At 38.4% G+C, this 25049-nt stretch overlaps 1 protein-coding gene across 4 annotated transcripts in view; it reads left to right on the top strand.

The window, feature by feature from the left end:
• The window catches only part of GRIA4 (glutamate ionotropic receptor AMPA type subunit 4), a 216885-nt gene that overhangs the window by 117681 nt on the left and 74155 nt on the right, over positions 1-25049 (top strand). For all 4 annotated transcript variants that reach the window (XM_030961258.1, XM_030961346.1, XM_030961431.1 and 1 more), the window contains exons 4-5: positions 8446-8630; positions 24490-24543. In XM_030961258.1, the coding sequence (XP_030817118.1) occupies positions 8446-8630; positions 24490-24543 (239 nt within the window). The remainder of the gene's footprint in view (positions 1-8445; positions 8631-24489; positions 24544-25049) is intronic.

Below are 25049 nucleotides of genomic sequence, written 5' to 3'. Positions count from 1 at the left end.
CAGTGACCTCTCACCTGATCCAGTTGTAGCTGAAGCCTATGGCATAACTAAAAATATACAAATAAAAGCAAATAATAGATAATATGACAACAAGGTACAAAAATTTGGTTTTGGTGTTTATCTGTAAGTACCTTTGGATGTTTTCAGCTACAGGCATGCTTGTCATAAGAAAAATTATGGGCCTGCAATGCTGTTTTGAAGGCATTTAGTGAAATGGGAAGAGTAATGGTATCTGAAAACTCTGAAAGCCCAACCAAACCTATAAAATTGACTTTAAAACCAGGGCTTTTCTTCAGTCCCTCTCAAGTTCCCAGATATCTCTATCACATGGCACTTTGATGAGACACTTTTACAGTGTTTTTCTTATGAGGACTGCAGAGTCTGAAATGCAAAGAAGGAGAAAAATCCTGCTGCTGAGTGGGTGTAGCATTAATGGGACCTGACATAGCTTGAATCTTTGATCATGAATTCCCATTGTGGTGTAAGCCAAACCTCCTCCCATATGCTCCCTGAAAGCACATTTCTTAGGCTGTGTTGTTCCACTTAAGACTTTAATAAAAAAAAAGAAGAGGAAGTAATGGTTGCAATATACTGACAGCATTTTCTTGTAGCTTTGTGTTGTCCTCAGGAAAGAAGGATTATTAAATACTGCAGCTGTAGCTGCACAGGTACCAGTCTCAAAAGGATTAAGGGAGAGAATGACAGAAAGTCTAACCATACACTATTGCAGGATCTTGTTTTGAAATTGTCTGAAACGCCAAGAAAATATTCAAGGTCATAGTTGTCAAAGAGGCAAGAAACATGATCTCAAAGGTAGTTTGCTTTATCATCAAATATTCCAAAATATTTGAAACAAAAATACAATAGAAATAGATAAATTGGATCCATTATTTCCTCAGTTTTGGTTTAGAACCATGTGTAGTAGGATTGTCCTGATCATTGATGGTATAGGTGGCTCAATTGACAATCTACGTCATAGTCAATCTCTTTGAAAGTAGACAGAATTTGGAAAGCAAAGCCCAAACATAGAGTTCTCAAAAACAGATTATGTGAGATAAAGTAATTTTCATTCTATTACAAAATGATTTTGTTTTCTAGACATTAGAAAAAAATTGTGTATCTCATTCTAAGGCAAGGTTTTTATATTTCCATGAAATTTCGCTATATCAATGCATTGGGTTTGCATGGCAGGGATGGATTCTGTGAGAAGTTGCCAGAAGTTTGCCCCATGACTGATAGAGCCAAAGCCAGCTGGCTCCAAGATGAACCTGCCACAGGCCAAAGCCAAGCCCATCCCTGATGGTGGTAGCACCTCTAGGATATTGTGTTTAAGAAGGGGAAAAAGCAGTGCAACAGAGATAGAAGTGAGAATATGGGAGAAAAAGAGCTCTGCAGATGCCAGTGTCAGTGCAGAAGAAGGGGTAGGATGCTCTCCAGGCCCCAGAGCTGAGGTTCCCCTGCAGACCATGGTGCAGACCATGGTGAGGCAGCTGTGTCCCTGCAGCCCATGAAGTCCACAGTGGAGCAGATTATAGAATTATAGATGGTTTGGGTTGGAAGAGACCTTAAATGTCACATAGTTCAAACACCCCTGCCACAACACAGGGAACCTTCCACTAGACCAGGTTGCTCAGAGCCCTGTGCAGCCTGGCCTTGAACACTGCCAGGAACACTTAGCTTCTCTGGAAGCTTCTCTGGGCAAGTGACCTTCTACAGCCATAGGCATAGTTGAAGAAATGGGAGGTAGAGGGAAGGTATTAGGAGATTTTTTTTCCCACATTATTCTACTCTGATTTGATTGGCAATAAATTAATTTTCCCAAGTTGATACTGTTTTGCCCACAAAAGTAATTGCTGATTGATGTCTCCCTTTCTCCGTCTTGACCCATGTTTTCCCTCACCCCACCCAGTTGAGGAGCAAGAGTGATAGAAGGCTTGGTGAGCACCCAGCATCCAGCCAAGGTCAACCCATGGCAATGAGCTAAAGAAATTTTTCTTGATGAAATTTCTAGAAGACTTACCAAACACTGATCACACTCAAACTAGAAAGAAGTATATGAGATTCACTGTCAAATAAAGAGATATTAAGTATTGATCCACTCTGGTTGCAGGGGTTTTTTCCCAGTGTCTTTATTAATGATTTGTATGAAGAAATACAAATGCATTTGTTGAGCTTGCAGAGGATAAAAATTTAAGAGGACTGTGTGTACTCTGGAATACATTTTTTAAATACATCACATTTTCACCAATGTACTTCAGGAACAACTTGAATCAATTGCAACATATCCAGAGGAAAGCAAGCAAAATTGTCAGAATTGAGGCGAAGACATTTTCCACAAGGAAAAACCAAGAGAATCATGTTTCAGAAACAGAAGTGGAGATAAAAAAGAAATGTAACAACAGTCTTCAGTTACATAAAGGATTGCTTTAAGGAATAAGGGAACAAACTGTTCTCCAGGCCTACTTGAGATAGGACAAGAACGAGTGGCCTTAAATTATGCCAGGGGAGACTTCAGTTAGACGTTAGAAAACATCTCCTAATGATAAGGATAATTAACCAATGAATATATTACCTAGGATGTGACTGAATCCTCTTTGAAAAACTTTAAGGACAAAGAAAGATATCTGGCTAGAATTTTTGAAATATACTTTATATTATTATATTATACTTAAATATACTTTTTATTCTTTGGAGGATGGAGGGTTAGAGAGGAATAGATGGAACTACTTCCTGAGTTCCCTATGTTACTTTCCAATCCCTGTATCATTTCTGTGAATGAGACCCAAGAAGGACTCAGAACACACCCGTAGTTCTAGCTTCCACTCTGTCATAGGAATTGGCCAGTTTGTATGTGCTTTTTGTTGAAAGTTCTGGCTCCAGCTCACACTGTACAAAAATCGGGGGTGCAAGTGATTCTGTTTAAGTTCTGGAAGTTCTATGCTGACCAAAATTTGAAAAAAACCTGTGTGTTAATAAAAAGGTAATAAACACAAGGAAAAATGAAATATGCATGAGTTAGAGTGCTTGTAGGTATTGGTGGAATTGTATGGTCATGCATCGCTCATACTGTAAATTTCTTGTTTGGTTTTCATCAATGTATTTTCTGGATTCATCTTAACAAGATTTGGCCAGAAAAATAAATGGTAGTTATTTTCACTAAGCCTCATGTCCAAACTTCTTCAGTATTCATTGAAGAAAAAGCACCTTTGAGACAGATATATAAGACCAAAAAAATGGGGTATTTTATGGGTCACATGTCTCTCCTTTGCAAGCTTGGATGATTAACTTAGACAACTGCTCTATAAACAGCTAGAATTAAGCAACATTAATCCAGTCCTGAATTTTAAATATATTGGCTTATCCTTACCAAATGATTTATTGGTCATTCTTCACTTCTGCTGTGTGTTGAGTTTATAAAAAACTCACCCTAATAATAATTCCTGTAGGAGGAAGTAGCTTTCATAAAGTAGCTCCACCAGTGTATAGGGCTTTTGAAATCATAGTAAACCTTGGGAATGAGATTTATTCCTATTTGAAAATTAACTGGCCCTGAAAGAGAAGCAAATGAATTTTCATTTCAGTAACATGCAGCATATGAGCCCATATAAGCCCATCTTTGGAAAAAACCCATGTTTGTCAGAGGTGTTTTCTATGCCTGGGGTCATAACAAATATATTGCATATGCTGTTTCCAATTTAATTAACCTCTTAACTTACTCATCCAGTATTGTTAGTCTGCTAACCATAGTAAAATACAGTCATAATATGTAAATATTGCATCCTCTTCATTGCAGAAAATTACTAAGTTATTAGTAATAGGTTACTGGACAAAAGTTCCAAAATAAGAATTATTACTGGGGTGCTACTGTTTGGAGCAAACAGCCACTTCACTGTCTGTGTCCTAGCAAGCCCATCAGGAATGATTGCTTGTGCTTAGAGGGCTGGGGAAATGGTTTCCCAGAAGGAAAAGGCTGCTGGAAGATGAAAGTTACTGAAATTTATTACATCATTGTAATTGATCACTGAACTATTTTCTGGTGAAAGCAAGCAAGCAAGAAAAAAAAAAAAAAAGAAAAAGAAACAAAAAAGGAGGAAAAAAGGAAATATCTACATCCCAGCAGAAAAATAAGTCAAGATGGTAATTCTATATCTCTTCAGTTTATACTGAACATGCTGAAGATATATATATATATCAAATTTTACTTTTTATTTAATCTGAAATAAATGAAACCAAATCATTTCCTGCTGAAATGAAATTGGTTAAGGGAAAGCCTAACTTTCCCTTAAGACAAATAAAAAATTCTAAAAGGTAACTTAAATTTTAAAATAAAAAATACTTCTCATGATTTCAGCTACTTGGGTGAAGGAAGGTTGTGTATAGACTCCAATTATAGGAATTTTGCAGTGAGTAGGAGGAATCCTGGGCTACAAAATTGCCCATTTTACACACTTTGGCCTCCAGAAGATATCTGACTCTGAAGAAGTACTAATATCTCTACAGCACCAGGTGCACCTATGCTATTATTTTTCTATGGCTGATCCATTTTTTGATGAAAAAATGCCAGTGGGTTGTGGAATGAGGGAAGAAGGCTTAAAAAATATGAGATTTTGTTTGTAATATATTTAACTGTAGTATCTACCCCAACGCATGGATTTCTTGCAGTAGGCATCTCTAGTTTTCATTTTACAGGAAACAAATAGAGTAATGTTTAGTTTTCATGGGGAAAGGTGGGGTGGGTGGGGTCATGGGGTTTTTTTCCCAGCATTATGACTGTGTGTTATATTTTGGGACCAAAAAAAAAAAAAATAGCAGTATGGTATGTCATCACAATTATACCTGACCAGATAACAGAAAAGCAAGGAGAGAAGGGATCAAGAAAACAAAATCTTTGCAGGGTTGTCCTTTTGCTGTTTTGGTTCCAGTATATTGAGGTGGAATTGGTATTACTAGTCCTTAAGCAGTTGTTAATAGTGTCTACATTTAAGCAATGACCTATAAAAATCAGTTGGCAGACTTCTTATCACAGGTCATTTGAGGAAAATTCCCCAGAATACAGTCCCATAAAGAGGAAAAAGAAGTCTTTCTTGCATATAATGTCCTTGCATTTGGGAAGGACTTCAGTTGAGCTTTCAGGAAGATCTGTTGGTGTTTTATTTAATTCATAGATTTTTTAATTGAAAAAAAAAATAAAAAAGACAAGCTCTGTAAAGGACCAGGAACTTCTTCATACACATTTCCAGGCTTCAAAGTTATGCTTGGGCGCAACCATTTTTTTTTTAATAAATGAGTTGTCTGCATTTCAAGGTTGAATTAGTTGCTGAGGAAGGGTTGCTATAAAAATTTGTAAGAGAACTTAGCTTACTTTTATATATTGGCATAGTCCTAAACATTTTGTTAAATAATACTGTTTAGAAAAAATACAGATTGTGCAGCTCAGCTGATATGAGCTAGCCTAGGGATTTTTTTGTTTGCTTGTATGCAACAAACAGTGTTTCACAATAAATGGGAGGGAATGTATTCCAGAAAATGAATCATTCATCTGTCTGTAGCAAAACTGAGGATAAACAGCAGGTAAACAGAAAATAAATACCTTTTAGATGACAGCTGTAATATTCATGTCTGCTGTCTTTACTTGTGCAAACATCTTTCTAGAGATTAGGAATTTTGCTTGAATAGAAATGCAGCATTCAGTTTCTGATAATTATCCCAGGTTAGTTTCAGAGGTTTTTGCCTTATAAAATGTTTGCAGAAATCAATTTTATTTCCTTGTCAGCTGTAGCCAATTATTTTAGACAAATAAGCATTCTCCACAGCATGTCTAATTTTTATCCAACTGAGCCCGTGAATGCCTTTATTCATTCTGTGTAAACTTCATCCTTGTCAGTCTGTTATATTAAAAATTGTTCCTGCACACTGAATAGATGACCATGCCACTGGTGACTTGCACAGGGATTCTGAACTCTTCTGATGGAGAATGTTGCACCATATCCCCATAGTGCTGTTTAGCTGTGTTGTGCCTACTTGTGAAAACCCTCATCTGAGTGCCAGCTACCATCAAGAAGCTGCAGAAGCTTCAAATACCTAAATGAAGGCAGTTGCTAATGAAATGTGGCAAGTGAAACCTTGATCCAAGATAGAAGAAAAGGTTCTCTATGTGTTTGTCTGATATTTGTCATGCTTTGTGCTGGCATAAATTACCAGTTTGATCCAAACACATCTTAGTGAAGTTGTCCAAATGAAATAAGAAAGGAAGGAGGGAATGTCAATTGCTGTTTCAAACACCATTCATTCTGAATCAAAGAAAATGTTAATTAGTGTCAGGAAGCTGAATTAAGTAAATGTTGACTGCACAGATCAAGTCAAAGTTACAGTGTTAAGTGAAGCAGGGACCCCTGTAACATTGGAGTGGTTTTAATATATGTCTATATATGGAAATGAATAGGAAATGAAGCAAGAAATACAATGCTTGGGAAAGAATCTCGTCATGATTTGCAGAGATAATTACAGGCAAAAAGGAGATTGAATATAGCAACAGGAAAAGCAGAATAATTATGCAGCAATTAACAGGAAAGCTGATGGTTCTTTGAAAAAAAATAACAGTCATCAGGTTAAAAATATATGCTGAGTGCAGAAATGTTTTAATACTTGATACATTGAGTATTTGAATTCATTTCCTGCAATAAAATTCTGTTTCATAAAATAAATGTCTCTTTTATCTGTAAAATATGTTCTGCATTTTATGTATTTATTATAATTGTTAGTATTTTTTGTCTAAAATATGTCATCTGAATTGGGGGGAAAAACCCAATAAATGTTCATTTTGGAATGCTGGTGCATAATGTCATAAAGATAAGAAAATTTATTTTTTAAGTTAATTTTTCAAATACTGCAAATGTTAGAGGAGCCAGTAGAAAAATAGCTACTCCTGATTTGCAAAAAGATTAGTTTCTCATGTGTCAAAAAAACCCGTCACATTCTAATAACGCTGTCATCTAGTTTTATTTGACTGGAGACAAACTCAGATTTCCACTGTGTTGTAGGTCTTCTGCTAATTAGTTAGTTAGCAATCACACACTCAAAGGTACTCTTTCTGAAATGTAACTTACTAAGATTCTTCTTGAAATCTGTGGAGATGTCTCATAGTTCTTCTACAGGGAACCTGCCATGCAGTGGCATCTTTAAGTGCATTAAAATGACACCTGAGGGTCACTGCACTCAGGCATGGGGCACTCTTGCTGGAGAGAGAAAGAGGCTACCACTGGGCAACCACATCAGTAAGGCAGATTTTTAAGAGGTGAAATCTTTAATTTAAAGCTAGTGGGGGAAATTCTGCCAGCTAATGAGTTAAAAGCCACAATCCTGTTGTGGTTCTAGACAGGACAGCTTCTCTGAATTGTGTCATTTTTATGAATGAGTTATTGAGAAACATATCTGTCCTTCTGTTCTTTTTTAAACATCAACTCTGGGTGTGAGGTGTACAATGAGGTGTACAATCTTCATTGCTTTAAACAAATTTCCTGCTTATTCTGGATGAAAAATAGAATAATACATGCTTCCTGTTTCATGGGTTGGTTGAGCAAGTCAAGATGAGGTTTGCAAGCTGTCCTAGGTCACGTCATAAGCTCCCCTGCTGCCTCTGTACTGCACATCCCATGTGGAAAAAGAAAAAAAGAGCGGAGAAGGTGAAGGGCTGGTGGTCCAGGGCAGCCTGAGACTTCCCTGCAGGTTCAGGGGGAGACCTCTGACAGGACACGGCCTTTGCCATCTGTGAATGGCCTCAGACACAACAGGGGGACATCAAATACTGGTACTGATAAATAGCAATAGTCCTGCCAGTAGTAACAGTTAATGCTTCTCTGGCGCCCTTCATTCAGTGACCTCTAATCTCTTTGCATACATTGATTCAAGCTGTATGGAAGCTCTGAAATAGTTCAATATCATTTCTATTTATACATCTATACTGGCATATAATTTATATGTATAATTAAATTAAACAAAGAATTCTCGCTAGGAAGCATTAGAAGCTGCTTGGATTAAGTGTTGTTATTAAAAAAAGAAACCCAAACCAGAGCATTTGAATGCTTTTGTGGTATGCAAATACTTCTGCTGAGTGAGGAGGCTCAGATTTTTCCTTTGCTGTGTCCAGATACAGAAATTGTAAAACTAATCTGAGAAGCTGAATGCTTGAGTGTAAGAGTTTGTGTGTATGATTCATATGAAGATTATCCATAATGCTCAGCATTCTGATCACTCCCAGCAATTGTAAATTTTGTTAATTGCATACTGTATGCTGATCATGACAAGCAGCATAGGTAGGATTCAAATATTCTCTTCGTCCCTTCCCTGCAGGAGCATATGTTAAGAGACATAATATTGATTAAGGACAATTTCTGTTCAAAAAACACAATGATTGTGTTACTAGTGTATTGTATCCTTCTCTTTTAGGTTATTCAATACTTCAAGCAATTATGGAAAAAGCAGGACAAAATAGCTGGCAAGTCAGTGCCATCTGTGTGGAGAATTTTAACGATGCCAGCTACAGGCGGCTTTTAGAAGATCTGGACCGAAGGCAAGAAAAGAAATTTGTAATAGACTGTGAAATAGAGAGGCTTCAGAATCTCTTAGAACAGGTAACACCTGCTTTTTATTTTTTACTATAAACACACTACTGAAACTCCAGATGAGATTGCATTTTGTTTACTTTGTCAATGGAAAGGGAATTGATTCTTTTAATTTTTTTTTTTTTTTTTTTTTTTTACTTCATTAGCCTATATTTGTATGTCCACTTGCCTGTTCTGCTCTCTTTTCATCTACGGTACTTGTCTTAGCAGCTGGCATGTCAGGGCAGGAAGCCTCTCCTTTCCCCCTCAGGACCTTGGTGGCAAAAGCTGCCAGCAGTCAGGGCAGCTGCACATTTGGTCCCACTTCCCAGCATCTCCCTGCCTGATGCCTCCTGCATCAGGGTCAGAGGGCTGCTGGAACAACATGGTGTTGTTGAATTCCCAGTGTGTTCTTAGTCTGTACCTTCATGGGAGGTAAAGCTCTGCTTTGTTTGAGGGGGGGAAAAATCTATTTTAATCTACTTTAATCTATTTTAAATCTATCTTCCTGCTTGCCAAATAGCATAGGTCGTGTATTTCTAGCCATAAAAAGCTTTAAAATTATTGTTGCAAATATTTAAACTGATAGTTTTATCACCTTAGCAGGGTATTTAGGAACACGAAGAGCAGTGAATAAAAGTGCTATTGAACTGGGAAGAGAGGTCAAGTTCTTCCATCAGTTATCCATGGAAATATCCTGCTGGGGAAAAAAAATACTGGGTCAGACAGACTGGCTTCCACTGGGTAATATCTATACCAGTGATATAGTGCAGAGTGAATATCAAACTATGCTGCTCTGATGTGTCAAATCTGTCTCTATATAGTCTTTATGTGTAAGCTGTTTCTTAAATAATGGAAAAAATAAATGATGCTTTAAAAGAAAAATTTTGTCAAATGACAAGAAAATAACTTACAGTTAACTATCTGCATCTCTTATGATCCCACATATTACATTGCTGTGGTGCAAGTTCACTGTTGCTGCTGCAGGAATTGCAGGGAATGAATGCCATCTGCTGGTGTTGGACTCTCTGCCACCACTCTGCTTCTCTTGGTTAATGTGTTAGAGAATTTTGAAGATTTTGTTGCAAAACCGTTCATGATGCATCTGCCTCTGACGTCACTGAAAAATGAAATGTCATTTTTCATACAGAAATTCATAAAATAGCACTCATAAATGCATAAAATAGTACTCAATGTCATATATACATCAATTTTGCTTTCACTGGAAGGAGGTAAAGAGAGAAACTAAGAATTAATAGTGTGGCTGATATAAGAAGAACTTTTTCTATGACTATTGCCCAGAAAAGAACAGACAATGCTATATTGCTACAGATACTCATTTGGCCATTGTATCTTTCTTTATTCTGAATGCCATTATATTTTATCACATACTTTCTACAGCTTGTAATGAAATCCTCCCCCAGTTCAGCCGACGTTGTAGTAAAACAGAACACCCATGTGAGGGTCTCCTAAATTACATTTAGGAGACATTTAGAAAAACAATTTCTCCCTCACTTCTGTGTGTGCACATGATGTTACCTGATTTCTTTTACATGGCATGCAAATGTGATATAGAAAAAGTATGTTCTGTTACCACAAGTCTTGCAGTACACCCACCATCCTGTGTAGGTGTTCCTAGTGACTATCCACTCAGTTGCAAAGGAAAATGAAGTCATTGAGTACATGTTTGGATCTCACTGATCTCGCATGTAGATTTTATTTTCATCCAGGAGCTGCTACTTATTTTCCTTCTAAATCGACAGCTGCATAGTCTGTTCATACAGGTCTGAATTTTACATGCCTAAAATCGGTAGCTAATGCAAGCATGCTAAGAAATAAGAATGGAGTTTGTGGCCACAACAGGCTGAATCAGACATGGTGAGTTTGTCTCACACCTCCACAGGACAAGCCTTAAAGCTAATTGAGTTTTTTCATTAACTGCACAGGGAGAGTTGAGGGTAGGAGTTAACACCTTACTTGCAGCATACTTGTATCACTTTTAGGAAGTGATTTATCTGGCTACTGTCTAATTTTGGGTGGGATAAATTTTACCTAGGGAGTGAGCTTTTTTTTTACTTGTGCTTATGTTATTTGCTCCTAAGTGTAAAATCTGTGCCCTAAATCCATGATACTGAAGTGAAAGAAACTGGCTCGTGGGCTTAGAGATTTTTTTGTTCTCTCAGTAGTCGCCGTCTATACATATCCAACATATACATATCTATACTTGCATGACCTAATTAAATTGGAAGTCATGTATTATGTTAATTCCCTTCTTTCCCAATATGCCTGGAGATTCTTTCCATCCTTCTAAAGTACCATCACTGTAAAAGCAGAAATGGCATTACAGCCAGGCTAGAGAAAGTATGCAGGAGAGCTGCAGCTTTACTGTCCCCTGTGAAGGTTCTGGTCTTCCTAGACAGGCTGACCTACAAATGAGCTGACCTACAAATGGGGTGCTGGGTTGGGGCTCCAATATGACCCTCAAAGGCCAAATGATGCCTTGAGGATGGGCAGTCAGAAGCAGTCTCAGAAACAAAGCATTTAGTTTTCAAAAACTAGGAATGGAGAAATCAGCAAAATAAAATTACCCCAGTGTAGAAAATGCAAAATAACAGCTATTTTCAAATATCAGCCATTGACTTTTCCCCTTTGCTTGGGGGTCTTAATAACCTGTAGCAGACAGGTAAGGTGGCTTCACAGCTTCACAGATGGACTAAAAGTTGGCGTGTTCTTCCCTGCATACACCAAGGAATTGATTAAGCTTCAGTGAGTCTAATTAACTCAACTTCTTTCCTGCCTAGTTCTCCTGTAATTGAGAGCCTAAGTTGTGACTATACTGTAATACTTCGCAATGTACAAGTAAATGTTCTGCAGAACATTTAAGAAAAGTAATTAAATCTCAGTAATGAGACCATAACTCAAAGTGCTTTGCCCTTAAATCTGTGCTAATGAAGGGAGGGAAACTGGCTTGTGGGCTTGTGGGCTTGTGGCTTTCTTCTCAACTGACTGCCCATGTAATACACATTCACACTTCTCATGACTGTATCTCAAGCAGTGAAGACTGGAGGCTTTTCCACTGGCTGTGTTGTCAAAGTGAGCTAATGTGCTCCCCCCCGGCCCATGCCTGCTGCCCACTTATCTGACCTGGTGTTTTCTGCTTGCTGCCCTCTTCACCTGCCAGCAGAGAAAAACAGCACCTTGCTGTTTCCTCTCTTCTTGTACAGCTTTATTGTCACCATTTCGTATTTCCTTTTGTCCCCTATATTTCTTAGTTCATTAGTCTTTCTCATATATTTTCTCCTCTCCATGTACATTGGTGTGTGTGTGTAGAAGCTACTCCCTCCCACACTCTGTATCTGGGACTTGTCTTCACAGAAAAGTTTTTTCCTAGAGACCAGTGATGCATCTGAATTCCAGACTCCGCCCATGCACAACCCAGGATGTGCATTTTTTTATCATGAGATCTTCCTTTTAGGTTTTATGTAGCTGTAAAATTTTGGGCAGGGCCAAGTCTGTATTGCTTTTTATGGTGAACTACAGAGAAATGAGGTTTGATTTTCAAATTTCCATTCTAGAAAGGGACAGTAGGGCCGCCATTACATTAAATCCAGAAGATGGATTCAGCCTGCACTCAAGGGTTTGTGTCTGAGTTGCTTGGATTGCTCCCTCTTGTCTTCATCACAGCAAAGGTTTCAGATCTTACCTCTGAAGGATATTCTGAGACTGGGATGGTTTTCTTAATAAAGCTGTGCTCATCTTCTTTGGTCTTGTTCACCCATACAAGACTGACTTGGAGGTAATTGGGAATATTTTGCTTGGTTTTGGTGTTAGTGCCCATGGCTCAGCTCAAAGTCTTATTTAAACATAACACTGAAGCAAGGCATTCATTTCTGCACACATGAAAGAGTTGTTGCCTCTGTGATCAGTAAGAGAGACAGTGTCTTCAGCCTGAGTCAGCAGATCTCCACCTACACTTGATCATCTGCTGTAACTTAAGCCTACCAAGATAATTTTAGATCCTTTTCATCCTTTATTCTCAGGATGGTGAAAGAACACCTTATCTTCTTAACAGCTTAGAACAACCATAACCAGGAAGACCTTTTTGTTACCTGGAAGTGAAACTCATCCTTTACGCTCCTCTGGCAGATGTTACTGTTCTGCATCCTGGGCTCTGAGAGACACCACACAAACACCAGGACTATTGCCTAAAGTGTTTTGTTTACTTGCCCACTTTAGGTGATGCACATGATTTGCCTTGGAGAAGGGCAAGCAGGCCTGCACCCATTTTATTGACCAGTGTAGTGCTGGTGTGTGGCTGGGGGTGGTGTTGCTCTAGGCATGGACTGTTCCCTCCCCATGGCCTCTCAGGGCAGACTTGGCAGTGCTGGGGCTTGGGGCAGGCCCACAGTCTGTAGCACAAGGGGATTCAATGCTTGACATGACCACTGCTGCTCACCTGTAGAAATAACCCAAAACCAGTGTGTTTCACTGCTGAGCAGGAGTCCCCAGAGCAGTAAAATAAGATGGAAAGTAGGGGGCAGGGGGTTTGGAACTCAGTAATCTTTAAGGTCTCTTCCAATTCCAACCATTCTAGGATTCTGTGATCTTACAAAGATCTATTCCATGTCAGCTTACCAACAGCTTTCAGAAAGTGTGTTTCTATTTTGGAAAAGCACATGTGCACTTAATGGTTATAGAAAAATTCTTACGCTTAACAGAATGTATTCTAGAACCTTGTAAATTATGTCACTAAATCTGATTCCCAGTTAATTTACCTAGTCCTTTGTTTCATCTGTTCATACACAGCCATAAAAAAAGGGCAACAAGTTGTTAATTCAAAACATAAACCAGGATGGCCCTTTGTTTGTTTTGCATAAGTGACTAGAAACAGAGGCAAAGCCCCCTTTTCCTACAAGCATGAAATTAGGGTTTTTTTTTACCATTACCTTTGCAGATTACTGGGACAAGACAGAGAAACAGAGCTAAAACAAAGACACAGAAAGAAAACAATCTCCACAGTTTTATGTAACAGCTATAGCTTATATAGCAAAATGCATTTCTAGTGATTCGTTTTCTGTCAAGGACCGTTGTGTCCTTGTTTACTGACATCCCTTTTTCCACAGGACTTTCAGCAGGTGGTCTTTTAAAAGCACAAAAATATTCTGTTTGAATGAAAGGATAAAAGTCAGTGAAAGGGATGGAAAATTCTTTGCTTCTGTGCCTCTTCTTTACAAGCAGTGTTTCTAAAATGCTCTCATGAATTTAATACAAACAACTTTCTGCTTAAGATGAAATGAATGCTTGAAGCCCATTGTAAGATGATTTCCAGTTCCTTCCAACTAATCCACTAACACTGGCAGCAAGCTGTACAGCATCTGAGCAGCCCAGGCCAAAGGGGTCATTTGCCACATACGGCACAGCAAGAAACACACAACTGTTCATTGAGAGTTTTCCTTCTTTTGTTAGGCCTTCTTTTCATTTTATTTTTCTTTCTGCCTTTTAAAAAGAGTGTATCTGTTTGCATTTTTGCTCATTTGGTGAAAATCAGAAGTCAAGTCAGCCTAGGGCTGAAGGCGATCTCTACTAAAATTAGGAAACTGTTACTTTAAGCTTATATGTATTTACTGAATTTCTATCTGAAATGAAGAAGCCAGGCTCCAAAATAAATATGCTAACAAAAGCAGTGTGGGTTTATTTCTTACTGAGAAAGCTCAAACAAAACTAATACCACACAACTATTTAAGCTGAAGTTATGAAACACGAAGTCAGGATTCCCAGTCTCACAAAATCATAATTTTTAGTATTTTTTCCCCACTGAATTTTATTTATGTTAGTATTTATTTATTGCTTAATTTGTATAAGTCAAATCTGAAACAATACTGAAACTAAGTATAGCAGGTGGAAATGGTGTTCAGAAGTACTAAAACAAGTGATATCCCTCTGGCTTTTTGTGGGCTTTGTTTTTCTCCTAGTCCACCTCTTCCACAAGCACCATAGAATTTTTCTTCCCAGACATGTACTTACTGAGCAAGAAAGAAAAGGCAATTCCTATGGCTAATCAAGGAATGTGTGGGAGGTGTCAGTACCCATGTGCTGACTGGTAGCTGTCAGACAGGAGCTGTAGTGTCCAGGTGGTTCCTGTCCTTTTAGTGTCTAAAACAGATGGGTCTCTGTTCTCCACCCAGCAGCCAGGATTAATAAGAACTGTACAGACTTAATGCCTTAGATGTGTCTTAAAGATATTGTCTTCCTTTCAAATATAGCTGAAGTTGCCATATGTGTTAAAAAATATTTTACTGGAAAATTGATAAACAGACCCAGAGACAGCTCAGTGGCAGAAAAGTGATTTCCTTAGGAATGATGACAGAAAATATATAGCTAAAACCACACATTTAAGGAAATGCCATGGTGCTCTCTCTTATGTTGTACTTGCATTTAATTAGTTGGGATACTTTACCTTCAGTAAATACACATTGTAGATTTCTTCCATTATTTCTTTGTTTGCTGTTTTGCAAGCAATGCTGAAGTGTAATAAAACAATTTGGTCAGATTTGAAGAATATAACAGAAAATAATTTTGAATATTTCAATGAAAACATATTTTATTTGTTCAACCACTGTATTTGTTCTTTTTACTTCTTCAGAGACTAATAACCCTTATTACTGGAGAGGCAAACTGTCATTTGCTCAGCCACAGCTGATATCAGAGCTATTTCTTATACTTTGTTCAGTCAGAAATGTGTTCAGGTATACAATGCAGTCAATTCTCCAAACAATTCTGAAAAGTGTAAGCTAGGAGTCATTTAGGTCATGTGGAATAATGTTATCAACTATAAATATTTTACCCTTTTCTTCTGGTCTTTCAATATTTTTTTTTTTTGCTGTTAATCTATACCAAAAAGACATGTAAAATGATGTAAGGAAGATTTCAAAAGCATGAAGTGCTGAAATTGGAAGTTAACAGTTTTGTTCACCTGTCCCTTTTTCTGACAGAATTCTTGTTGTCATTGCATATTAAGCATTGCAGAGCAAATAAGATACCCGAAGGAAAAAAAACTGGACTCTTAAATTGGTGGTATTTGTTTTCATACAGATTTTGGAGCTGGTTTTGAAATTCAGACTGTGAAGTACTGACATGAACAGTTCTATTTCACAAACTAAGAGAATAATTGGGATTGAAGGTCACCTCTGAAGATCACTCCTGGTGCCCAAGGGGGCAACCTTAGATCAGGTTACTCATTTGGCCTAATTTTGAATGCATTCAAGGATGGAGATCCTATAACACTCTTATTTCCTGTTTCACTACTTGACTACCTCATAGAAAAAAATTAAATTCCTCATGTCTAGCTGGAATTTCTTGTGTTGCAACCCATGTCCCTTGCCTGTTGTCCTATTGTTGTACACCTCAAGGGAGAGTCAGGTATCCTCTTCCCTACTCCATCCCATTGGGTATTTATAAATAATTGCTAAGATCTGCCTGAGGTATTTGCTCTCCTGGCTGCTCCAGTCACAACTCTCTCAGCTTCTCCTCATATGACAGAAGCTTCAATACCTTTTGGTGTTTCTCTGGACTGTTCCAGTGTGCCCATGTCTCTTTTGTGCTGGGGGCCCAGCAGTGGGCACACCATTGCCAATGTACCTCAGCAGAGCTGAGCCCAGGGGCAGGATCACCTCCCTTGCCATGATGGCAGTGCAGTTCAAGAGGCTGTTGGCATTCTCTGCCATGAGCGTGCATGACTGGCCCATGGGAAATTCAAACCAGAAGCCCAGGAGCCTTCTGGCAAGGCCTCTTCCTCTCCAGTGTACCCAGCCTGTCCTGCTGTCCTTGGTGAGTCAGGCTGAGAATCAGGCCATGAAATAAGGCACAGATGTACACAGATGAGCTCCTTTGATTCACAGTACTCTTTTTACACACCTATAGACATCTCTTGAGCTAGAAATACCTTATGAGTGAGTGAACTGTGTATCATCTTGTACTGAACCTTGCAAACCCGTAATGTGCTTGCATGAGAAACAGCCAGAAGGGATACCAGGGTGATCGGATCAACCTCTGTGCTGTATTGTGTGACTGCATCTAAAAAAGTCCTTCAATAAACAGATGCCTCTCCAGCATTTTGGTTCCTCATTCTCTGCTACTGAGTAGTCTGCTTCTTCTTCCTTATTTCTGATAGCCCTCTCAGATTTTTACCAGAAATTCAATTTAATTGTGTCTCCATAACGACCTTCATGCAAAATTCAGCAAAGCAAGCTGAAAACACAAGCTAACTGTAATTGCATTTACCTACGTTTATGTTTACTTCTTTCTGAAAGAGAATATTGCTACTCCTCATTTCTGTTTGCTAGGGCTTTTCATATGCAGTAACATGACAGTGTTTGTTTCTATATTTATACAAACAGATATGTCCATAAACACATCCACATGATGAGGACTATATTCAGAAAAGAAATGTTTCTCCTTTCTCCATGAATGGCAATGGATTTCCTTTCTTCTTCCATCTGTAGCAGCTCCACCCTCTCCCACAGTCTCCCTCCATCTGACAAAGTTGAAACCTCAGCATTCTTCGTGTTCAGAGCCTTCCAGTGTCCACTGTGAAAAGCATTTTCTTCTGAATTTTGCATAGTGAATCAGTTTTGCTGTCAGAGATCATCAGTCTAGCTCCTGGTGTACCAAACAGGCTGATTCCAGTTGGTTTTTTCCTTCATCGTACTCTCCCCAGACCATAAGAATTAAATAGGATGTTTCCCAGTAGATGAGCACTTTTCTCAGCTCTGTCAGTGTTTTGCATCCTCAAGATCAAGCCTCATTGCTCATCCAGGGCTTATTTGCCTTTAAACACAGAGGTGAAAACTGTTATGGAGCATCTGGCACAGATTTAATGCTTCAATGTACACAGCTGAACTGATACATAAAAATAAAAAGAATAACCATTGCCCTGTGTAGTATTAAAATTTACACATGGAAGTAAAATTGCCACAAAGTACTAGTATCATTAATCTTGTAAAAACTGCAAGCCAATAAACTCTAATTAATAATAGCCAACAGTTGTTATTAACAAGCATAATAGGGAAGTAGCTGCCCAGTGTCTGGAATGCTGCTCACAGCTGTCTAACTTAATCAGTTGTTCAATGTGTTGCTTGACACTGCTGATTCCTCAGCCTTAAAGAGCCTTGAGATACGTTGCTGAGAAATATCATGTATATATTTGCACTAAAAACCAAATCTCTCTGATAGGTAAAATGGAGCAGGTTGTCACAGCAAGAATTAGCAGTAGTAGTAGAAGAATCAGTAGCAGTAGTAGTAGCAGCAGTAGTAATAGGTGGTAGTAGTTAGTATTACCCTCAAAATAAAAGCAAATAAATGTGTCTGTGGAGAAAAGTACAGAAGCCAAGATAGTCCCCTCCTTCTTTATCTGCTCTCAATTTGTCTCAGGAATGCTAAACTTGAAAAAGTAATGATTGACTGCTGAATTTCTCCAAATTGATCGAGTTGTCAATTTGGCCAGTTTTAAAAACATTGTTTTTCTCATCTTAGTTTCCAGTGTGTTTATTAACTGAAGATAGTGCTTGGCACTTTTGCAAATCATGTTTACATTACTAGCATACTTAAGTTAATAGTAAATTAAAACATGATACTTTGCAATAAATTGCAGGAAGGCAAAAATTAACCAGACACGTGAGTTACACAGAATACTAGCTCCAACATTCCTGCTTCTCTGTTTTCACGAGCACAGAGACGTGTTGGCACAAAGGATTGCTACCACAACACAGATCAGTATTTATCAAGAGACAGCATGGCTTTTACATGTATTTTAGTGGCATAATGTAGATTTCTTTATCTCTTGTTTCAGAAACAGCATGGACTGTCTGCATTTTTCCCCAATGTCTATTAGATTTGCATGAATAAAATGCAGGTTTAGTTGTGCTCTCACAGAACCACAGGAGCAAATCATTAGCCAAAGAATTTGGCACGTGCACTGCACGCAGTAGTGTGGGCTACTAGCAGCATTGTTGGACTTCCTAGCACTTCAGGGTTGTAGTAGCAGATCTCTGCGTATCTCAGTCCCAGAGGGAACGGAAGATTCATAAAGTGCCTTTTCTTCATCATTCTTTATTCTCCATGCCTTTTTTTTTTTCTTTCCCTAGAGGTCTACAGAGTTCCTTCTAAGCAACGCTGGCATGTCAATGCAAACTGATAGTTCTCCTTGAAGGAGCCAGCCGCCAGCCCTGCCACCAGCAGTTTCCTCACCCTGCAGAGCCAGGAGGAGCTCTGCAGAGGCTCCTCTCTGCAAAGCAGCTGGGATTTTGCACACAGTCCCACACTGCAGAGTAATAAGAATGCATTTTGTTACTGCAGCACACAGCTGATGAGGTTTGGACATAAGAAATAAGTTATTTCAGTCACTGAAAGAGCAAATAGGCATTAGGAGACAAAGGATGAATACGAATGATTTAAAAGATTTATGAAGTGACCTTCTTCTTACACCCTTCATCTCTTTCCTCGCCTCCTTTTTCTTTACAAGTCTCCACATCCTATTTAGGATAGAGGTAGGCTTTGTGTCACAGACATTTCTTTTATGAAAAATCCTCTCTTAGGATTTTCCTGCTGGAGCTGAGAAGTTCAGCAACAAGATGTAAACAATAGGTTATCTGCTGCTGTGGAATGCAACAGGTCTGTCTGGATTGGCGCAGCTTGCATGTTCATAGTTAATGGCCAATCCAGAACTGAGATCTCTCGGGCTTGTGTGTTATCATTCTTTACTTTTCTTAGCTTAGCTTAGCAGCTTCTGGAAACTCTCTTTTCTTTTTCTTTTTAGTATAGTATAGTATATGTATATATCATAACATAATAAATCAAGCCTTCTGTAATGGAGTCAAGGATCTCGTCTCTTCCTTCACCCAAACACCCTTAACACCCTTATGACCACCGTCACAGCTTTGGATGCGAAAAACTTTAGCAGCAGAAGGAAGCAAATAGCTATGCTCAGGGCACTGGCTAATGACCTCTGAGCCACCTCTCCAGGTCTTCTTCCCCAGCAGCTTCCTGCAGTGAGCAGGGCTCTCTGCTTTGCCAGGGGGTGATAAGCATGGAGTCTGTGTGGGAAGCATTGTTCTCTGCCCACCTGTGAGAGGTGCAGGTGTGCACAGCCCTGTTCCAGCTCAGCACCTGCCTTCACAAGAGAGACTGAGCCACATCTGCTTTGTTTTCTGCCTTTTTAGCATCTTCTCTAATGGCTGTCCTCCCTTTCCCCAATAAGAATGCCCTTTTCTGAGCACTAGTTGTTAAAATTAGGCTTGTTTCTCAACTGCTTTTTTTATGGCTTTGTGAAAGATTTATCCTGGGTTCAGATATTGTGTAAAATCCCACTTTAGTTGTGGTTTATATCATCACCAATTCTGCTGCAATATTTCAGGTCAGGTCTCAATCTTCTGTCTTTAACAAGTCTCCACTCTTTCTATATTGCATTAGACAGCCTTCATTTTATTGCAGGTGTTCTTTTTCTTAAGGCAGTGTATTGTGACACAATACCAAAGAGGAAAACCTTTGTTAAAGTCCGATTGGTAATGCGCAGCTATCACCCTTTGAAGAGATTTAACTGAAAATAAGTCCTTTTCACTCCAGCTGTACTGACCTCCATCTTCTGTAAATCATAACGAGGGACATTTCATGCTACAGAAGTTAAGCATTATTTTAAAATGAGTTATGTGCAATATCCATTTCACAATAGTAGAGAACAGAAGATGGCCTGGGGCCAGATTCTCTGTTCAAATGCTGATGCAAGTTTGCAAATGGTTTTATCAAAGTCAGTGACCTTGCCACACACAGGAAAAAAAAAAAAAAAGAAAATAATCAAAGCAGACACTGGTAGCCCTTCTTTCCAATAGTGGAACAGTTTCTGAATTTTTAGACTAGGCTATTGTTCAGCTAAATTGAAAGAACAGTATTGTATAATAAAGTCACAGAGTTGTGTCAAGAGTTGGATCTCACTGGCTCTGCTTTTATCAAACTTCAAAGTCAATGTAATTCTAGTTAATTCTAGTAATTCTAGTTACTCGCATTCTGAAATCAGAGTAAGGCATTTTCATAATTGTTATAGTAGATCAGCAACCAAAAATTCTCCCAATTAGCTGTTCTTTTTAGTTCCTTATATGTATATATGCATTACATAATGTGATTAGATCCTAATGCTGATTTGGGCGTTTTTGAAGTTCACCTTTATGCAGACACTTACAAAAACAGTAATATTTGAGGGAAAAAACCAACCAAACAAAATTGTGTTAGATTCTGAAATAAACTTGATAGCCTAATGGCCTTAATATCTCACTATATCACTTTTTTTTTTTATTCTGTTCTGTTTCATTTACAGAAATGAGATATTCACCAATAGTGTGACTACATGGTAATATATGGAATTACTCTTCTTTCCTGTTAATAGCAATTTGGGAAGCAGATTATATTTTCTTACTCATTCTTCTTAACACTGATGGTTATTTAATAATTTCTTCAATTTTACAAATAAAAGTATAAAAAAGCTCCAGTTCTAGTTACTAGTCACCTTGGTCATTGAACCTGAAAATCAATGTTCAAAAGCCACTGCAGCATCCTGCTTACACCTGCTCTCAGCCTTTCCCAAAGAAGCAAGGTTTACCCTTCCCAGCAGTTTCTTCCTAAAATCTCCCTGAGCAAGCTGAGGTCACCCTAAACTCCCCCTGTGGCAAAAGCCAGGTGTACTATGTTTGTGTGGTGTTTAGGAAGCCAGAGAGGGAGTACAGAGCAAAACCAAATGTTTAGAATGTCTAAGTAAGGAAGTACTGCATAGCCCCTAAATATTATTGTGCATAATGTGTAAGTACTGCATACTGCCCCAGATTGGTGGCACTGGGACAGCTGTGAATCAGAGCATCCTGAAACAGGGAAGAGCACAGTTACACGTGCAGAGGGTTCCTCCTGACCTGCTGTATCTGCAGATTCCTGGTGTTTCACTGCTTGTGTGACTGGCACAGCCCAACTTCCATGCCTTAGCCCTGCTACGTTTCACAACTGGCCAGTGTGAAAGCTGTGTGAAGCTCCCTGACAGAGCCACCAAAGGTCCCTGTGGCAGCACTGCCCTCTCTTCCAGGACCTTGCTTTTGAAATTAAGGCAGTTCTGACTGCTCAGCCGTATGCTGCATGAATCTGTCAGCTACCTCACAGATGCTCATGGCCTCTCTAAGAAAGTGCAGCCCACAGGAACACAAAGTATCTCAGCTGGAACATGATTTTTTTTGCAGTCATTCTCCTGGTTCCTGAGTTTCACATCAAGGTTGGACTCAAAATACATTAACTGGTTTTTATTTGGATGATGCTAAACAAGATGTGCCCTGAAGTGTAGTGTGAGTTCAGTCTGGTAACCAGGTTAGAGGGAGTCCATTGTAAATCCCTGAAATGTATGCAAGGCATGCCAGCTCCTTAGCACCAACACTCACTGCACAATCTTATCCCACCAGATGCCTTATTTGCTAATGTAGATGTTAGACAATGCCACTTTGCCTTCCCTCTGGACTGTGATTGAATTTGGCCTTTTGGTCTGAACTGGGAGGAGCACAAGGAGGTACCTGAGTTTTTTAAGTGCCCCCAGACTTAATGAACTTCTGTAGCAAAGGCTTTTTGGAACACTCTGCCATCTGACAAAATCTCAGGCCTGTTTTGGCTTCTGGGTAATATGTACTCTTACATTAATGGAATGTTGAGGTGTCATCTCAAAACTTTAGCCACTCTTAACCTTCTCTTAAAGCTCAGAGAAGGAAAGTGAGGGACTTCACATTCCAGACTGAATAGCTGTCAAGCTCCTTCCCCATTACAAAGACACTTGAGTTCATTGCCTCAATGTCTCTCAGGGCAGAAATGCAGTGAAGCAAAAGGGGGTGGTTCAGGTAGCAAGAATTCATATCCTGGTTTGTAGATCATGATATGCAGCTTTGAGTATTTGAGAAAGAAAGGTCACTGCGTGTGTATTTTGGATATTCAAAACTATGACATGTTCACAGAAAGCTACTTCACTAAACAGGCACTTTTCCCCTAAACTATAACCAATTCCTGGTTTTCAAAGTCTGTGTGATCAATAGCTGTAACACTTTCCAAATTCAAAATCAGAATTGTAATGAAACTTGCTTGAAAATAGAAGCCATTACTTCTCTCTTCTGGCTACATAATCAACAATTTAGGGTGAAATTCATCTCAGTTAACATTAGGGATATAAAATGTAGGTGTCTGCATCAGAGCTAATCCCCATCAACTCTTTCTAGTCAATGCAGAAAAATACGCACTTTCAGGGCACAAGCTGTCTAATTAGTTGTACACATGTGCTTTAGAATAAGCTGAATCATTTCCTCAAAGTGCCTGCTCTTTCCACTGACTATAAGGGAAGTTAAGACAACTCTATGATACATAACTGTATGCTTGTGTCACTCACCCAAAGAAAAAAATTTTGAGAAAATACAATGAAAACATCAAATTTCAGGTTTTTCAAAAATATTTTATGTATTATTCACATCAAGTCCAAGAATTCTGAAGTAGTATCTACATGCATTTCCTAGGAACAAGCACAGAAATAAATCTCAAAATGAGATTTGCCCAAGATGAGGGCGAGTAGATTAAGAACAGATCCAAGGAGAAAGACTTGGGAGGTGTTGGAACTAGATGATCTATAAGGTCTTTTCCAATTCAAACCTTTCTGTGATTCTATGATTTTATATTATGTCAGTCCACTTAATAACTTTCAGGTTATGATGTGGTATTTATTTTAAAATGTAATTTTTTTTACCCTATATCAGTTTCCCTGTAATGAGGAGGCAAATATTATATTACCGTGCATTGCTGAATGAGTACAGACGTATATGCTTTATTGGGATCAGGGATCATAATCCTTATTGGGATTAGGGATGATAATTCTTTTGAAGCCAGTTTCAAGCCATGACTTCAAACTTTTGATTGTATGGAGAAATTAATTACTTGAGAGTATCCTCCTCGCATTTGTTGAGCTTGTAATAGGGAAAGTTGTGACTTCTCCGTCTCTACCATCCCCAGTAAAATGGTAGCAATGGTAATAAATCACTGATCTGGCAGTTTTATTAAGTCTAAAATTCATTTATATGAACGGTAACAATCTGGTCATGGCTTGGGTGTTTAGTGCTTTTTTGGATTTTTTAGGTTTATGTTTTGGTTTTTAAATACAAGCACTTTAGCTGTCGACTGTTGTCCTGGTTTAGGGCAAATTTAGGGAGGAAATCTCCAAAGGGGTCCCTCTAGAAAGCAAATTCAAGCAGCCCCTCCCCCACCTGTTTGGGAGACATAAACCTCTTTCAAGAGAAATGGGAAAAAATTTATTTAACAGGCTAAGTATTCACAAACATGAGAAAATGAATAATGTTAAACAATGGAACCTCTCGCTGTTCTGAAGAGGTGGCAAATTCAGCATCTTTTTTCGTAGGCTGCAGCTCAGCTCTCCCAGTCTCGTACCAGAGCTCCCACTTTCATTCATCAATTCTGCACTTATTTTAAACAAAAAAGTAAATCAGTGGTTAGGCTTTCTAGCTAGTGTGACATCTCTTCCTTTTGAATTTGTATCCTATAGATAATTGCTCTGTTTGGTAAAATAGTATATACTACAGTAACATTTTCAATACAGAAGGCTCTCAGATTACCAGTTCATTACTTTACTCACTGTAATTTTAACTTTTTCCCATTATTAAGCCCCTGGAAAGTTATAGCTACGTTATTGCAAGAAGACTCCCAGCCTTATATTACCAGTGCTATATATTTCAGTTTATATGTAGCTTTCTATGAAAGCGCCTTTATAGAGAAAATAGTATGACATTGTTTTTTCCTTTTTTGTCTTATTTCTCTCCCACAGATTGTGAGCGTGGGAAAGCATGTTAAAGGATACCATTATATTGTTGCCAACCTGGTAAGATACTTTTCTAGAATTATACCCCTACTCGGTAAGTGAAACACTCAGTTTTACTTTGAAGTTTTAGCACTTCCCACAGCATTTCCCATTTGTCTCTAATATGTGCTTTGTACATAATACATTGTTTATGATGTGTAAAAGAACTTGAGTTTCTTATTGCAGCTATCTAGATATGAAGAGAACAGTAATATAGTAAGTAATACTCCTAAATTTTATTAAAATCAAGGTAGGAGAAAGAACTGATACATGTATCTTGGAGGTGAATTAAACTAGAACTATAATGATTTTTGACTCATCTTTTTATTATTAGTAACACAAGAATTCTAGAGGTAATTTTGTACATTCTCCAGGGAACACGTATTTTCCGGTAAGATCAGCTATTTCCAGTCAAATTACTACTTCAGTATTTTAACTTAAAGGCTAAACTGGACATTCACACAGCTAATGTTCAGAAGAGGGCAAAGAAAGAGCAAATGCAGTATTTTGTTATTTAAATGACTCAT

Source organism: Camarhynchus parvulus, chromosome 1, assembly GCF_901933205.1.
Source record: "Camarhynchus parvulus chromosome 1, STF_HiC, whole genome shotgun sequence".
In the NCBI taxonomy this organism is placed as follows: domain Eukaryota; kingdom Metazoa; phylum Chordata; class Aves; order Passeriformes; family Thraupidae; genus Camarhynchus; species Camarhynchus parvulus.
This window is presented reverse-complemented; position numbering and strand designations above follow the sequence as displayed.